This window comes from Cydia fagiglandana, chromosome 7 (genome assembly GCF_963556715.1).
Source record: "Cydia fagiglandana chromosome 7, ilCydFagi1.1, whole genome shotgun sequence".
Taxonomy (NCBI): domain Eukaryota; kingdom Metazoa; phylum Arthropoda; class Insecta; order Lepidoptera; family Tortricidae; genus Cydia; species Cydia fagiglandana.
In genome coordinates, this window is record NC_085938.1 from 3,350,771 (window position 1) to 3,369,067 (window position 18,297).

An 18,297-nucleotide genomic window follows, 5' to 3' on the forward strand; every position below is an offset into this window, starting at 1 on the left:
AGAAGAAAGTGAAGTTAAATTTACTAAATGTACTTCTACAACTAAAAGCTTTATTAATGCATGTCAACTACAATTTGGCATGTAATTTTATACATTTAAATTAGAATTAAGCATAACTTTGATTATAATCTACAAGATTTTTATAAAGTGGGTAGACTCATATTTCCAGAAGGTTCGAGAAGCTTGTTATTTCCAGCGTTATTTTTATAGGAAAATTACAGTTAATAAGCAGATAGTGATAGCCAAATGTACCCAGAAAGAACTAAATGAAAATGTGATGGCAAGAAGAAAATGATTCCTTAATTTACTACTATGAAAGTTACCTTTCTCTTAAAACTACAAAATATTCAAAACACTCACCCTATTTGGGGAAATACTGGAACTTAACACATTTAATATTAGAATAAATTTTACACCATATTAAAAATTTGTCACATCATGACTGTAAAATTGTATCTTTGAATTTAGTCGATTTGACCTCTCGCTGTCAAAGCCGTGATAGCAATGTCTCGGACGCGTATGTGTCTCATTAGCTGGCCGGTGCAAATCGCTTATCGGGAGCCGGGTGACGTAGTCCTTTGTATTCGCATCTAGTTTTACCTAATAGCAAATGCAGTCGTCAATTCTGTTTGTTCGTAGATTTATTTTGTATATATTAGTTTTTAAGGTTTTTGTATATATTTTTTTAGATCATAAGTATGAAATGTGTATTATAGTAGTTTATAGTTATATTTAGGTTTAAGTTTATTTCTTATTTTATAGAATTTTAATTGGAAATAACGGTAAACCGTTACATACCCCTCTTTTTAGGTTAGGGTTTTTGCTAGGAAAACCCGCTATTTCTGTTGTCTACTCAATAGATACACTAGTCATCATTCAGGCTTCAATCTCAACATACACCTCCTCTTCATACATGCATCACACAGCCAAATAAGCAATAAACATTTCTATATATGTTTTTGCGTCCTAGCAGATTGAGTATTATACTTACGATTGTATAAATACTCTCATGTATTTATTAATGGTTCTTAAATATATTAATCACTAACCTCAGTGGTCTAGATCATACTACAGGCTGTTTAGAAGACCTGATAGCCTACTGATAGGCCTGAAATTCACAAACCGGTAGAGGTTTACAAAGTATAAATAATCTAATCTAACAGTTAGTGTATTTAGAGTATGTGCCAGCGCTTATACGTCAGTTTCATGAGGCTAGTGAATAAATTTAGACAGTTAATGTAGAAATCGTACATAGGGGACTACTTAATCATATTAAACTTTGTAGTTGGTGATCTTAAAATCTTTAACATGCCAGTTACCTATATTCCTCCCTTGCATGTCTTCTAGTTCGTATACTAAATTAGACTTTTTAGCAACGATCTTACATGGACAATACTTCGGTGCAAGTTTCTTCGCAAACATGTTGTTTTTGTCGCTAAGGTAGAACGTTTTTTTCCAAATAGTATCGCCAACTTTAAAATCATGATCTTTACGGCGTAGGTTATAGTGTTCGCTATTCCTAGTATGGGCTTGCACTAGAGAAGATTGAACCTTATCAAAAAATTTCCGCAAATGACCTAGATTCTCTGCATATTCATCTCTAGGAGTAAATATTATGTCGTCACCTAGTTCTGGGTCAATATAGTGTAAACCGCTAGTGACCAATTCCCGTCCATGAACGAGAAACGCGGGGGTGTATTTTGTTACCTCATTACTGGATGTGTTCATAGCGAATTGAATTTTAGGTAGATTGCAGTCCCAGAACCTATGGTCGTTTTCAATGTAGGATGATACTGCTGTAATAATCACTTTGTTGTATCGTTCTACTGTGTTCACTTGCGGAGTATATTTAGGCGTAAATCTTACGTTAGGGACATTGTAGTCATTAAACAATTTCTTTAACACGTTACTTGTGAACTGCTTTCCATTGTCCATAAGAACAGTACTAGGCACGCCGTGAACTAGGAAAACTTTTTCCTCGATTAACTTAGCTATTATCTCGGAGGTTGCGCGACGAATGGGGAATAATAAACAGTACTTCGAGAAACAGCATGTCACAACAAATATAAAAGTGTTCTGTTTTCTCGATGGGGGTAGGGGACCTATGAGATCCATGCTTAACATTTGAAAAGGGCGTGAGCAGTCTTTAGGACGGCCCATAATGCCTAGAGTAGCATGAGTAGCATGCTTGTGAGCACAGCAAATATCACAATTAGAAACAAATTTAACTACATCGCGATGCATGTCCTGCCAGAAGTAGTTTAAAGAAAGCCGTTTATGTGTTTTATATATGCCAAAGTGGCCAGCGGTAGGTTCTGAATGATTTTTACTAATAATGTCGAGTCTAAATTCGAGGGGAATGACTTCTTTCCACTCGAACTCTCGAGTTAAAGGATTTAGACTTTTTTTAAACCTAAATAGTCTGCCGTTAGTTACTTTGTAATTTAAAAATGAAGTAGGAGTGTTTTGGCAACCGTTGTAAATATTTAGATACCACGAGTCGCTTGTAGAATAAAACATGTCAGGACTAGTTGGGATCTCATCAATCTCGGCAATAGCAACAGAACGGGAGAGACTGTCTGGTACTACATTTTCTGAGCCACGACGATGCTTGATCTCAAAGTTGAATGAGGACATACGAACTCCCCAACGGGCTAAACGATACATACGTATACACGACGAACTTTTTGCCGTTCTCCAAGTAGCACCTCCAGTGTTCAATCGCTGTAAGTACTGCAAGTGCCTCTCGTTCTGTTGCGCTGTAGTTACGCTCTTGGTTAGAGAGAGACTTACTCATGTACGCTATAACCTTCTCTTGATTGTCTATGACCTGTGTCAGGACCGCACCCACGCCGTAATCGCTCGCATCTGTATGCACTTGGAACGGCTGCGTATAATCCGGGCACGACAATATAGGAGAAGATACTAAGGCTTCCTTTAGCGTACGGAAGGCGACTTCAGCATCGGTAGACCAGTTAAAAGGGGGTGAGTTTTTAGCTTGTGAAGTAAGTTTATTTAGAGGTGCAGCTATAGAACTGAAATTTGGAATAAAACGGCGATACCATGATGCCGTTCCAATAAACCGACGAACTTCCTTGCGATTAGTAGGAGTTGGATAGTTAATGATTGCCTCAATCTTTTCTGGGTTCGGTTGTAGTCCATTTCCATCTACTACATATCCTAAATAACTCAGTCTATTTCTGAAGAATTGACACTTTTGGTAACCAATGGTTAAGTTTGCCATTTTAAGTTTCTCTAGAACTCTAACTAATAGGGAGATATGTTCTTCAAAGGTCGATGAGACAATGATAATGTCGTCGATGTAGACAAAGACTTTATGCTCAAAATCAGGCCCATAGAACAACATATCAACCAGTCGTTGTTGCGTCGCTGGAGCATTGGTTAAGCCAAAGGGCATAGAAACAAACTGAAAGGTACCACGCGAAGGAATATAAAACGCCGTTTTACACCGGTCTTCTTTCTTAATAGGAATTTGCCAAAAACTCTTTGACAAGTCTAAACTAGAGAGATATTTAGCGTCACGCAGATTGTCGAGTATCTCAGAAATGTATGGAATACTGTAAGCATCCTTGATGGTAACTGCATTCAATTTACGGCTATCTAAGCAGAATCTCATTTCGCCATTTTTTTTAGGTGTCAACAGAACAGGGGACGACCAAGGGCTCTCGCAAGGTTCTACCACGTTTTCACGCAACATTTCATCAAGCTGAGTGTTCAGTATTCTTTGTTTTTCAGGAGACATTCTGTAGTATCTTTGTCGAACAGGAACAGCATTACCGGTATCTATATTGTGAGCAATTAGAGAAGTGCGGCCTAGACCACGTTCTTCATATGAAATGTTACGAAACTGCGCAGTGATATGATCAGCCGTAACTTTTTGCTCAGGCGAAAGATGATCATAGTCACATAAGTGTGTAGGTTGAGGGTCTAGTGATAGAGAGTCTAATTTATCAACATCCCTAGGTAAAATTACGGAATCTAGTTTTTTAGGAAACAATTCGAAAATTCTCCAGAAGTCCATGCCTAATATCAAGGAGTTTTCGACTTCTGGTACGACGTAGGCCTTCAAGATGTGGGTTTGATCTAAGAACGAGACAGGCAGATTGATCATACCAATATTGTTTAGTCTATGCCTGCCAGCTGCGAATAAATTTATCGTATCCGTACTGTTGAGCTTGAAACCCGCATCCAAGAAAACGTTATGATAGTTATTACCTAGAATTGTATAACCACTACCCGTATCTATCAAACCATGGATAGTTTTACCATTGATCTGAACTGAGACATACGGTCTGTTATGTATATTATCTGAATCGTGGATTGCAGTGACTGAATAGCAAGTGAAAAATTTAGATATGAAGTTGAGCCAAGATTTCCACTCTGAATCACTAAAGTTTTCACTAGATTTTTTAGAAAGATTATGTACACTACAATCCACTGAATTTAGTTTTTTGCATCTTTAGGATTACAGGATTTACAATCAGGATAGCGTACACCTTTATTACCACATTTAAAACAGATAGGGAAGTGTGGCTGTTTGCATTCTTTCAAAGAGTGTGTATCAGTGCGACACCTAGGACAGTACTTACGCGAGTTACTAGCAGTGTTGACATTTTTTGTACTGTTTGCTGTCGCTTGTACAGCATTAGTAGTAGTAGGCTTTTCCTCTGTAGTTTTAGATTTGTTGTAGTTGTAAGAGCTCGAGTAGTTAGGATATTTGTTTTGATTATAGTAGTTTTTCTGTTTTTCATTTGAATTTGTATTTTGGTAGTTTTTATTTGTGTAGTAGTTATTATTTTTATGATATTTAGTGTAGGTAAATTCTGGGGCTAGAGTCTCAGAAGTCACCCTAGGCGGTTCATGAAACAAGGATAAGCGTGACTGAATGTCCTCATAGTTTGTGCAAAGGGTTTTTAATGTCTTTAGGTCCTTGATCTCAGGTGAAGCGGCTAGGGTGCTGGCATAACATGGCCGGATGTTATGTAAGATAATTTCGAGTTTTTCTTCCTCAGACAACGGTTTAACCAATCGCGCAAACATGCCATGCATAATAGACAAGTAAATAGAAATGTTTTCTTGTTCCCCTTGCGTACGAGATTTTATTTCATTAGTCAGGCGATAGTCGTAATTCTTTGGACTAAAGTCTTTTTTTAATAGGACGACGACATCGTCCCAGCTTTGAAAACTTTCTTTATTGCAACGGAACCAATGTAATGCGTCATCAGTGAAAATCTCGTAGGCAAACTTCAATACACGATCCTTTGATATATTCCTAACCTCTACGAATTCTTCAACTCTTTGAATGAAAGAAAAAACGCAGGCTTTTCCAGAGTACTTTAGTTTTGCCAAGTCAGAAGTCAGGTTACGATCACAGTGGAGTACCGCCGTAGCTTCAGGTTCCAAAACTGAGACTGCATTTGCATTTGAGGTTGATGCCGGCCTCAACGTCGTAATTTCTTTGTATTGGTTGTTAAAGGTAGTGCAATAATTTTTGTGCTGGTCAACTAACGTGGCACTAACGTTTGAGATACGCCTTAGTCTGTGATATATGTGGTGTAGTAGATTTTCGGTACGCAAGAACAGGGTCTTATCAAATTTAGATTTGAGGGATGCTAGCATCGTTTGGGATTTTGTTAGACTGTCTTTAACAGCATCAAGGTCAACCGCAGGCTCTAAATGTGATTCCAAAATGTCCTCAGGAGGTATGGCCAATTTTACTATCTGGCTTCGGAGGTCCTGCACCGAACCAGTTGAACCACCTCTAAGGATCACCTCATATTCAAGCTCAGCTTTTTGTAGTGACAAATATTTAATTGGGTACGACATGTTTAAATCTTAACGTAAAGGGTGTGCGTTTTGATTACAATTGATTAAAAAGCAGTTAGGTTTAGTTGCTAAGTAAGTGGAATGTGAGATACGATAGAATTTTAAAATTATTTTAAATCGGAATAAGTGAAGTGTAGTGTTTTTTAAAAAAAAAAAAAAAAACAAGAATTATGCTATAACTATATGATGTGAGAAACTGACAACCACGTACCAAACAACTGCTCAAATCAGACTTAAAAACTAGATGAATTACAAGTGCTAATATTAGAAAGCCACCAACACCAATGAAAACCAAGAGGAGAAAAAGGCCAAGGACTTGCTTCAATAATGCACAGCTCAGAAATAACCAGTATGGGCGCCAATGTGACGTTTAGCGTCGCATGAAGTAGGTAGATTGCAAAATGAGACGAAAGAAAACTAACCAGAGTAAATTTTACGAAATATAATAAAAAAAAAAAAAAAACTAAAGGAAAGACAAGGTCGTGGATCTTTTCTGAGCTGGCAATTAACAGTGGTGAAACGAGTCCTTGATAGGGGTCACTTCCCTGCACTACGTCGCAGAACGTTGAACTTGGAGGTGGCCGTCTTCAAAAAAAGGGTTCCGGATCCAGCACGGGAACCTTCCGGAACGAAGCGGAGCATGCGAATTCAGGTTGGTAGGTTCCGACTCCAACTCCAGACTTGGTCCCTGGAATTCCGGTAAAAATGGCCATTTCAAGAAAAGTCCAATTTTGTACAAGTGACTGCGACATCCGGATTTTAGGCCAAATTAATGCGCTAATGAGAAAGTAGGCTGGTGTAGTGAACCCCAAAGAATTAAAAGGTGATCAATGATGTGGCAGTCACAAGTAGAATCATCATTTTAAATTTAAAACAAAGAAGAAAGTGAAGTTAAATTTACTAAATGTACTTCTACAACTAAAAGCTTTATTAATGCATGTCAACTACAATTTGGCATGTAATTTTATACATTTAAATTAGAATTAAGCATAACTTTGATTATAATCTACAAGATTTTTATAAAGTGGGTAGACTCATATTTCCAGAAGGTTCGAGAAGCTTGTTATTTCCAGCGTTATTTTTATAGGAAAATTACAGTTAATAAGCAGATAGTGATAGCCAAATGTACCCAGAAAGAACTAAATGAAAATGTGATGGCAAGAAGAAAATGATTCCTTAATTTACTACTATGAAAGTTACCTTTCTCTTAAAACTACAAAATATTCAAAACACTCACCCTATTTGGGGAAATACTGGAACTTAACACATTTAATATTAGAATAAATTTTACACCATATTAAAAATTTGTCACATCATGACTGTAAAATTGTATCTTTGAATTTAGTCGATTTGACCTCTCGCTGTCAAAGCCGTGATAGCAATCCCAACTAGCAAATCTATGTGCTATAAAAGTTGAGAGCACGTTTTTATTTTCGCTTTTTGGTGCTATAAACGGTGTAAAAACAGTCGAATAAAAGTCCTGTAAGCGTTTACTCAACGCGAAAAGGCGCACTTATACAGACTAAAAGTGTTATAAAAATAGAGTAAGCGCTGTATAAGAAGCAAATCGATGCTGTAAGAGTTGAGTAAAAGTTGATATAAAGCGCTTCTAGTGTTTTAATAGCAACGATAGTGCTTTTATTCGATTATTTGTTCTATAAACATTATCAATTTGCTATTACTCAGTGAAAGTGTTCTATAAAAGCAACCGCACTGCTTTTTCTCAGCAAAAATGTTTCGTAAAAGTAGCCGAATTGCTTTTACTCGGCATTTTGAATGTGTAAGAGTGCAGTAAATGCTTTTATTCAACAAATATGTGCTAAAAACGATCTCAGGTAAGCGATTATATTTCAATTATTTGATTAAGTTTGAGGCCTAATCGTCTTCACGTATCTAATAAAACAAAAAGGTACTTAAATATTTTTTTACTGCTGTCATCCATGACATTTATTTTTACCGTGATTGTGTACATAAGTTTTTACTGTCTGTAAGTACACGTAATACAGTAAAACCTAGCGCGAAAAATACTTTATTGATAAAACCAAAGGCACTGGTTCATATATATTCATGGGCCGCCTATTTTCTTAAATTTCAATAAAAAACTATTAATTAAAATAAGTAAAAAATTGCTTACACGATCTAGTTTCTGTTATATCTCATTAATTCGACTATAAGTCGAGTAACTGCGTTTACTGCTACACTTATAGCACATGTTGTCGCCATGTTTATGGATTTATAGTCCGGTGGCCGACTGCATGAAACCCTACCTGATAAAAAAATAGAATAATCCTACTCTGTGGGGGTAGCTGACTTTTAGCAGCTTCAACTGCTCTTGGTCGGCCGTGGCTTAACTTGGCAAATTTTGCGCAAATGGCAAAAAAGTGGTACAAATATTCATCAAAAAAACAAAAGTGGTCAGCTACATCCTGTGTTGGCAGGTTCCTGTGTTCGACCGAATTTGTGGTACCACGTGAGCTACAATTTACTTCATCGAAAAATAGAATGTCACTTGTATGGTAGAATTGCTGCCATTCACTTTTTTTTTAATGCGGACGGACTGCAAAAGCTATCAGGCTAAGGTGAGGCCGACCAAGACATACGTCAACAAATTTAATGTAGGTATTACAATCAGTTTTTTTCATTCTATTTTTCGATGAGGTAAATTGTAGTTGTCACGTGGTACCACAAATTCGGTCGAACACAGGAACCTGCCAACACAGGATGTAGCTGACCACTTTTGTTTTGCTGTCCTCAAAGGCAGCTATCCTACCCTGCAAGTTTCATTCTATTATACGATGGGTTTTTTTTTTGATGAATTTTTGTGCCACTATTTTGCCATTTACGCAAAATTTGCGAAATTAAGCCGCGGCCGACCAAGAGCAGTTGATGCTACTAAAAGTCAGCTACCCCTACAGAGTAGGATTTTCAATTTTTTTATCAGGTAGGGTTTCATGCAGTTGGCCACCGGACTATATTGAAACGTACAACATGGCTGACTTGTGCTGTTAATGTAGTTCAAAACTCTTTAAAAGTACTCTAAGCTGAATACATTTTGAATAAAACCTGTAAATACACTTCAGCTCCTATAACAGCGGTTTGAGCCCCATTACCCGAATTATGATATAAGCGCGCTGTTACAGCAGCATTGTTGCCAAATGGTTATTGGATTGCTTTTAATAGGCTTTTATAGCAACAGAGAAGAGAGTTGACCCAACTAGCAAAATAGTCGTATAAGAATTGATTTACTCAGCCTGTAATCGTATAACAGCCGAGTTACGGTTGTTGAAACACCAAAATATCGTATAATAGCGGTTAACTCGACTATTTAGCAATTTTCGCTAATTAGTGCTATAATCATGTCGTATAAACGTTTATAGCACTATCTTTTAACACTTTTATTCCACCTTTTAATAAATGCTGAATTAGCGCTACTAAATCACTTTTATTCAGCATAATTGTTCTATTAAAATCATATAACAGCTATATAATAGCTAATTGTCTGAATAAGGCGCTTTAATACAACTGTTACTCAACTCTCTTCTCTGTTGCTATAAAAGCCTATTAAAAGCAATCCAATAACCATTTGGCAACAATGCTGCTGTAACAGCGCGCTTATATCATAATTCGGGTAATGGGGCTCAAACCGCTGTTATAGGAGCTGAAGTGTATTTACAGGTTTTATTCAAAATGTATTCAGCTTAGAGTACTTTTAAAGAGTTTTGAACTACATTAACAGCACAAGTCAGCCATGTTGTACGTTTCAATATAGTCCGGTGGCCAACTGCATGAAACCCTACCTGATAAAAAAATTGAAAATCCTACTCTGTAGGGGTAGCTGACTTTTAGTAGCATCAACTGCTCTTGGTCGGCCGCGGCTTAATTTCGCAAATTTTGCGTAAATGGCAAAATAGTGGCACAAAAATTCATCAAAAAAAAAACCCATCGTATAATAGAATGAAACTTGCAGGGTAGGATAGCTGCCTTTGAGGACAGCAAAACAAAAGTGGTCAGCTACATCCTGTGTTGGCAGGTTCCTGTGTTCGACCGAATTTGTGGTACCACGTGACAACTACAATTTACCTCATCGAAAAATAGAATGAAAAAAACTGATTGTAATACCTACATTAAATTTGTTGACGTATGTCTTGGTCGGCCTCACCTTAGCCTGATAGCTTTTGCAGTCCGTCCGCATTAAAAAAAAAGTGAATGGCAGCAATTCTACCATACAAGTGACATTCTATTTTTCGATGAAGTAAATTGTAGCTCACGTGGTACCACAAATTCGGTCGAACACAGGAACCTGCCAACACAGGATGTAGCTGACCACTTTTGTTTTTTTGATGAATATTTGTACCACTTTTTTGCCATTTGCGCAAAATTTGCCAAGTTAAGCCACGGCCGACCAAGAGCAGTTGAAGCTGCTAAAAGTCAGCTACCCCCACAGAGTAGGATTATTCTATTTTTTTATCAGGTAGGGTTTCATGCAGTCGGCCACCGGACTATAAATCCATAAACATGGCGACAACATGTGCTATAAGTGTAGCAGTAAACGCAGTTACTCGACTTATAGTCGAATTAATGAGATATAACAGAAACTAGATCGTGTAAGCAATTTTTTACTTATTTTAATTAATAGTTTTTTATTGAAATTTAAGAAAATAGGCGGCCCATGAATATATATGAACCAGTGCCTTTGGTTTTATCAATAAAGTATTTTTCGCGCTAGGTTTTACTGTATTACGTGTACTTACAGACAGTAAAAACTTATGTACACAATCACGGTAAAAATAAATGTCATGGATGACAGCAGTAAAAAAATATTTAAGTACCTTTTTGTTTTATTAGATACGTGAAGACGATTAGGCCTCAAACTTAATCAAATAATTGAAATATAATCGCTTACCTGAGATCGTTTTTAGCACATATTTGTTGAATAAAAGCATTTACTGCACTCTTACACATTCAAAATGCCGAGTAAAAGCAATTCGGCTACTTTTACGAAACATTTTTGCTGAGAAAAAGCAGTGCGGTTGCTTTTATAGAACACTTTCACTGAGTAATAGCAAATTGATAATGTTTATAGAACAAATAATCGAATAAAAGCACTATCGTTGCTATTAAAACACTAGAAGCGCTTTATATCAACTTTTACTCAACTCTTACAGCATCGATTTGCTTCTTATACAGCGCTTACTCTATTTTTATAACACTTTTAGTCTGTATAAGTGCGCCTTTTCGCGTTGAGTAAACGCTTACAGGACTTTTATTCGACTGTTTTTACACCGTTTATAGCACCAAAAAGCGAAAATAAAAACGTGCTCTCAACTTTTATAGCACATAGATTTGCTAGTTGGGGAGTAACAGTTGTATTAAAGCGCCTTATTCAGACAATTAGCTATTCTATAGCTGTTATATGATTTTAATAGAACAATTATGCTGAATAAAAGTGATTTAGTAGCGCTAATTCAGCATTTATTAAAAGGTGGAATAAAAGTGTTAAAAGATAGTGCTATAAACGTTTATACGACATGATTATAGCACTAATTAGCGAAAATTGCTAAATAGTCGAGTTAACCGCTATTATACGATATTTTGGTGTTTCAACAACCGTAACTCGGCTGTTATACGATTACAGGCTGAGTAAATCAATTCTTATACGACTATTTTGCTAGTTGGGAATGTCTCGGACGCGTATGTGTCTCATTAGCTGGCCGGTGCAAATCGCTTATCGCGAGCCGGGTGACGTAGTCCTTTGTATTCGCATCTAGTTTTACCTAATAGCAAATGCAGTCGTCAATTCTGTTTGTTCGTAGATTTATTTTGTATATATTAGTTTTTAAGGTTTTTGTATATATTTTTTTAGATCATAAGTATGAAATGTGTATTATAGTAGTTTATAGTTATATTTAGGTTTAAGTTTATTTCTTATTTTATAGAATTTTAATTGGAAATAACGGTAAACCGTTACATACTATCCACTTGTCTTCTAAACATTACTTATCTTTTTCTAAAAAAAATCATCACAATATTGTGATACTACCTTCAACTATATAGTTGAAGGGAGAATAGAATAGAGAGAATAGAAAGCGTTTATTCGTGACAAAAAAATAAAAAAATAAAACATCAAGTAACACAACAACATAACGAACAACAATATGTTAAGAAATAAAACCAATCAATCAATCAATCAACAAACCAATCAATCATCAAAAAAAACACAAATTCAACGAAGGTTTTTTCGTCTGCAGTCGGCCTTATGTCTTAAACTGTCGGCCCAATTATAAACCACAAATTGTCATCGTCATATGAGTATTATTTCCTAGCCGGCACACCGTACGAACTTGATACGTTACATTAGGTACTTAGGTATATATTTTATTATTTTGATGTCCTGCTGATGACCTTAACTCAAGGATCTAGAATAACTATAAAAGTCTGACTAGAGCTTAAAAACCTGCTAAGTGCGAGTCGGACTCGCGCACGAAGGGTTCCGTAACATTGCGCAATAAAAATCACGTTTGTGGTATGGGAGCCCCACTTAAATATTTATTTTATTTTGGTTTTAGTATATGTTGTTATAGCGGTAACAGAAATACATCATTTGTGAAAATTTCAACTGTCTAGCTAACACGGTTCATGAGTTACTCATACAGCCTGGTGACAGACAGACAGACAGACGGACAGCGGAGTCTTAGTAATAGCGTCCCGTTTTTACCCTTTGGGTGCGGAACCCTACTAATGGTACGTGTATAGTGCCGCGAGCGACTGGACTGTATGTTGACGACGTCAAAAATATTGTTACTAATGTTTGACATACGGTATTTTATTTTAGCGGCTAAAAGTTTTGATTGGCTAAAATTTAGCAAATCAAAACTTTTAGTGACCGATTACAACCTTTTTTAATAGCAAGAAATTTTGTCAGGTGCACGTTCGAATTGGCCTCAGTAGTGCTGCTCGCACTTACATAATTTAGTTTGTTGGCCTCGCTTCCCTGACTTTAATGAAATGTTCATACAAAATTACCTGTTTTAATTGCTCCTGAGTGTAAATTATAGACGATACAAATAGAACCTTTTTGGAAGCCGGTTAAAAACCCGCAAAAATAACCGTACTGTATAAAAACGATTAAATATTTATTAATGCATAATAATTGCTCAGCAATTTCGATGCTAATTCTCACAGTCCAGCTATCTCAAAGCTAGATTTTATTGTGATACCGTTACTCTTCAAAAAAATATCCGGATCTGTCTAGACTAGCCTGGGTAATCTATGTTTGAACCGGTTTTTCGGATGCTTGTGCTTAAGTCCCGTTATTATTTGGTATACTTTAATAACTAAAACAAATATGTTATAGATAAGTTATAACGTTAGATTAATAAGGCCCACTTGCACCATTGGACTAACCCGGGGCTAACCGATTAAACCTGGAGTTACCATGGTTACCAGTACAATTTGACAATAGGTTAACGGTTTAACTGCTTAACCCTGGGTTAATGGGATGGTGCAAGAGGGCCTAAGTAGAAAACCATTTAGAGACAGACCATTTAGCTAGACAGAGTTGATAGCCCACGCAGTGCAAGTGTTATTTAAACGTCATAATTTCATAGAACTTTGACACTGGCACTGCGTGGGCTATCAAACTCGCTGCAGGCTTTTCTTGGTCAAACTCTAATATACCTACAAGGTGTAACAAAAATAGTGATGAACCGTTTAACGGCACATTCTGTATCGTATTCTTAGACGTGTCTTTTAATAGAAAAACGCTTTTTAAATATCAAATACTATTACCTATAAAAGAAAAAGTATGTAAACAATCGTATATGATTCATATTTGTTACATATTTGCCGTGACTTGTTTTTAAAACAAAGGCCCGTCAACCATTTTTCTAATGCTAAAAAAACGAACTATTTATAGGAAAACGTCTTCTTCTTCCTCGCGTTTCCCGGCATTTCGCCACGGCTCATGAGAGCCTGGGGTCCGCTTGACAACTAATCCCATGATTTGACGTAGGCACTAGTTTTTACGAAAGCGACTGCCACTACTACTACTACTGAACTATAGGAAAACGTAGAATAAAAAAAAATTGAAGCGAAAAATAACAAGCTCGGAGGACTTTTTACACACCAATTTCAGTCACTGATTTCCTTTATTATTTATCCTGACGCAAAAAGAGGTATGTTATTAAGTTTGACTGGTACGGTGTGTGTCATCTGTGGCACTGTAACTCTTATGGCTCGTCTACACGATGGCCCAGCGCTGGACCAGCTAGATGGCCATACGATGGTTATTGCTTAACCCACGATGGCCCAGTGCTACAAGCGAGATGGCTATGCGATGAGAGGACAATCGCTGGCCTACTACCTTTGATGAGCGCACGGAAAACCGACACCGTGGCCATCCTATCGCCATCGCCATCCCGATCCGACACTATTACCCTCTCCACAAGCTGGCTCATCTTAGTGGGCCAGTATGATGGTCCATTGTTATTTTATTTGGAAGCAGGTTTTCTAGCGGTGATACATTAAAAAAAAACTATTAATTGCGTTGGGGGTTTTTTAATTTTTAATTTATGTATTAACAATAATCTCCTCATTCTCTCCTTGTCTTCTTTGTATAACTGTTGAAGTAAAATTTAAGAAAGAGAAAGAAGAAAGAACCGATGCTAAATACACAGAAGTAGTGGAAGAAAGCAGGCAGCGGGCAGGGGGTTAACTTCTGTTGGTAGTACAGATGAGAAATTACCAGAATGAATTGTACCTGAAAATAAAATAAATATTATAAGTATGTTTATGACATAAAACTAAGTGCATTGGCTAAAAATAAGTGCATTCCCGTTGCCAGATTGGGATTATACTTACTAAGCAACTTTTAAAAATTGGCTGGTTCGTAACATTTTGGCTGGTCCATTTTCTATGGTTGGCAAGGTTAATTTTTTTTCGCGATGCAATTTGTATGGGAACTGGGGGCCGATTCTTGAATTTCGATCAATCGATTTCGTCACTCGAAAATCGTTGGAAAATGGCGAAATGCTAATTTTTGAAACACGAGCGATCGAAATTTGAAATCTAGTGGTATTGACCACTCGATTTCATTTCTATTAGTAGAATTTAAACGCCTAGTAGTGGAGATATCATTTAACGAAATACACGAAATCGAGTGGTCGAATTTCAAATATCGGCCCCCTGTACGACTGCAACGTCGGCGTACAGTTTCCATACAAATTGCAGTCCATCTGTACTTCTGTACTACTGGCCCCCTAGACTTAGGACATCGTACATAAAGAATTTTTGTTCTACTAGAGATAAACGCCTATAGTTTTTGTTTGAGCAATCTCGACTTGACCGATATTTGTTGATCAATACAGAGTTTATTTAGGCACCCATTAGATATACACGGTGGCTAAAAAATAACTGCATTCACTAACAGGGAGGTTTTCGGATTATACTGAGCAACTTTTACTATGGGACCAACCCCGAAATCGCGAAAAAAAAATTACCCTCCCATAGAAAATGGAACACCCATAATGTAAAACAGCCATTTCTTTTTTGAATTTCGGGGTTGGTATCATAGTTCCATAGTAAATGTTGCTCAGTATAATCCCAAAACCTCCATGGCAAAGGGAATGCAGTTATTTTTAGCCACCCTGTATAATTTGATATAATACGAGCTATACATAAATACATTGTGCATTTCAGAAAATAATTTCTTCCTAAAACGCTCCTGTTGTAGAATGACTTTCCTATCACTGCAGTGAGATTTATTTAAAAAAAAAGAGTGTGATTTGATACTCTTAGAATGCGTCCCATAAGCTATGAGGCCGCTTAGCGTAACTTGCACCATCCCACTGACCCGGGTTAACCGGTTAAACCATTAACCCAGTGTCAAATTGTACTGGTATGGTAACTCCAGGTTTAACCGGCTAATCCCGGGTTAGTGGGATGATGCAAGTGGCCGCACAATAGACTTACTTACCAATTGGATCTTAGTGACATGTTTCTTCCACCAAACATATTTTTGATACTCTGGGCCCATGGAACTGATCCCATAATACGCGTACATGATCACATGGACGAGACTGTTGAACAAAGAAATTACATATTATGATAATTATAACGAATGCTTGATGTTGTCGAAAGGTACAGTCGACTGTAAAAATATGGGTGTAGCCAACTTATTCAAAAATATGTCCCATAGTACTTAACGCGGACATAAGAGCTATGACATATTTTTGAGATGATTCGTGCACCCATAATACCCATATTTTTACAGTTGACTGTATTTACTAGGCTGCTCATCAGAGCGTTAGTGTCCAAGCCACACGTTAAAATGGAGCGGAAAAGAAAACCGAACCGAAACCATCTCAATATCACCTTAAAGACAATAGGTTCTATTCCTGCCCTTAATAAATAAAATAATTAAAATATTTTCATAAATAAGTAGGTGCATTTAACTTGTTTTAATGGCTCCTCTACACTATGGGCAAGCGCCGGCCACTCCAAGGGACGCAGCCATGCGGTAGAATGAGATAGCAATATCGCTTGCTCCCTCTAACGCATAAATGCGTCCCTTGGAGTGGCCGGCGTTGGCCCATCGTGTAGAGGAGCCATAATACTAAGGGAGGCCTAAAATTACCTGTTAAGCAGCCCCACCACCACAAAGTGGTCAGTCGGGTGATACATCAGATGCAGCCATGTCCAGGACACCATGGCCGTGTGATGGTACAGGTGGAGGAAGGTCACCTGGCTGTCCTTTTTCCGAAGCACGAAGAACACCGTGTCCAGAAGGTCAAGGTGCTTCGCGATGAAGTAGGGGTAGATCTCTTTGATGACCTGGGGATTTCATTTGTAAGTATTCACAGGACCCCCGAGGGAATACCGTGAACCACTTTCTTGGCTCTCTGTCACACTTACATACGTATTTACAAGTGCGATAGAGAGGCAACACGTCGAACGTGGTTCGCGGTAGGCCCTCTGGTCCTTGAACCATCACGGGATTGTTGCGCCATTTAGGGTCCTAGCAAAATTGGTTGCTCAATACTTACGCTATAGAATTTCCAATTTAGCAAGAACCCTAATGGCATAACAATCCCGTGTGGTGACTGTAGCAGGCGTGGCTCACTCCGCAGTTTCGTCGCTTTGCTACAGGTAGCTAAAACTACATCCGTTCCACTCCAATTTTGGGGAATCCATAAGCCGCGCGTGGCGCTGTCGCCACCTAGCGGCCATATCTGTGCTGATCGTAACAGACGCGTTTTGTTTGAGAGTGAGTCTTCTGTACCTAGTACTATTTATTCTGTGACTGTAGGGACATATATAATATTATTATATTGGTTAAATAACTTGTATACAAACATACTCCTTGCAGATCCTCTCCTTGAGGACATCTTGTAGTGATGATGCCATGTTTCACAATGTATCTAGCGTACTGCGGAATAATATAAGTAATTATAATAATTAGTCAATAATCAATTTACTAGTAAATAAAAATGACATATTTAACAAATAATGACCTAATTTACAATGTCAGCAAAATGGGACCCTGGGCAACATGGAAAAATTAAATAGCGAATAAACAAAATAGTAAGTATAAAAATTCAATAAATAAGTTAACTGTAAAACCTAGGTACTACCCAATTTTGCTTCTACACTGATGTTATAAAAAAATTCTATGTGTATGAATACCATCGTTCCCAAAATCTTCTGCTATCGTTTTCAAAATTGTATCCGGTGTCATAACATATATAATTGTTTTATATGTATAACTGAGGTCAGGATATAACTTTGTCATGGTAATACTTACTAAAAATACGATGTACGCCGATGACAGGACTTGAAAAGCATTATATTTGGTTAAAATACTTTGTAAACTGTATGGTGGTCGGTTCTTCATATAGTTTGGCAATATTTTTTGAACTACCAATAGATACAGAGCTAGAACTAATCCTAAACCTATCGCGGTTTCTGTGAGACTCCATCTTTTGACGATATCTGTAAAACAAAATACATTTATTTTAACAACTACATAATATGGATTGATGACAGAAAAAATGAACACCTTTTACGCTTGTAAGATGAGACAAGAACCCGATGGAAATGGTACCGTATGGTAATTTTATACGTAGAGTTACTTAGTTAAAAAGTTTTTAATTTCGACCGCACGGTTGAAGTGCTCAATATAAATATCAAGGTCTTATGTTTGTTATTGTTATTAGTTCCCTAAATTCACTAACACTCTATGGCTATAAGTAATATATTAAACCTTCATGGCTGTTAGCGCACTATCCTATTTGCTCGTATCTCGTATTTTAAGAAGGTAGTGCTATTTAAACTGTTATACCTAATTACCTAATAGAAAATCTTCGTTATTGGGCCAGCTTTATTAACAATAACACTGTTTGTTTTGTCTAGAGCATAAAGAAAGTATGGAAATTCTATATAAGAATCTTGCCC

At 37.1% G+C, this 18,297-nt stretch overlaps 1 protein-coding gene across 1 annotated transcript; it reads right to left on the reverse strand.

Moving 5' to 3' along the window:
* Positions 1–14,422: 14,422 nt before the first annotated feature.
* LOC134665728 (very long chain fatty acid elongase 7-like) lies at positions 14,423–17,837 on the reverse strand. Its single transcript, XM_063522701.1, has 5 exons — positions 17,648–17,837; positions 17,204–17,272; positions 16,481–16,677; positions 15,821–15,923; positions 14,423–14,605 (listed from the first exon to the last, which is right to left on the reverse strand). Exons 1-5 carry the CDS (start codon positions 17,735–17,737, stop codon positions 14,438–14,440), a joined length of 627 nt encoding a protein of 208 aa, XP_063378771.1. The 5' UTR covers positions 17,738–17,837; the 3' UTR covers positions 14,423–14,437.
* Between the last annotated feature and the right edge of the window lie 460 nt (positions 17,838–18,297).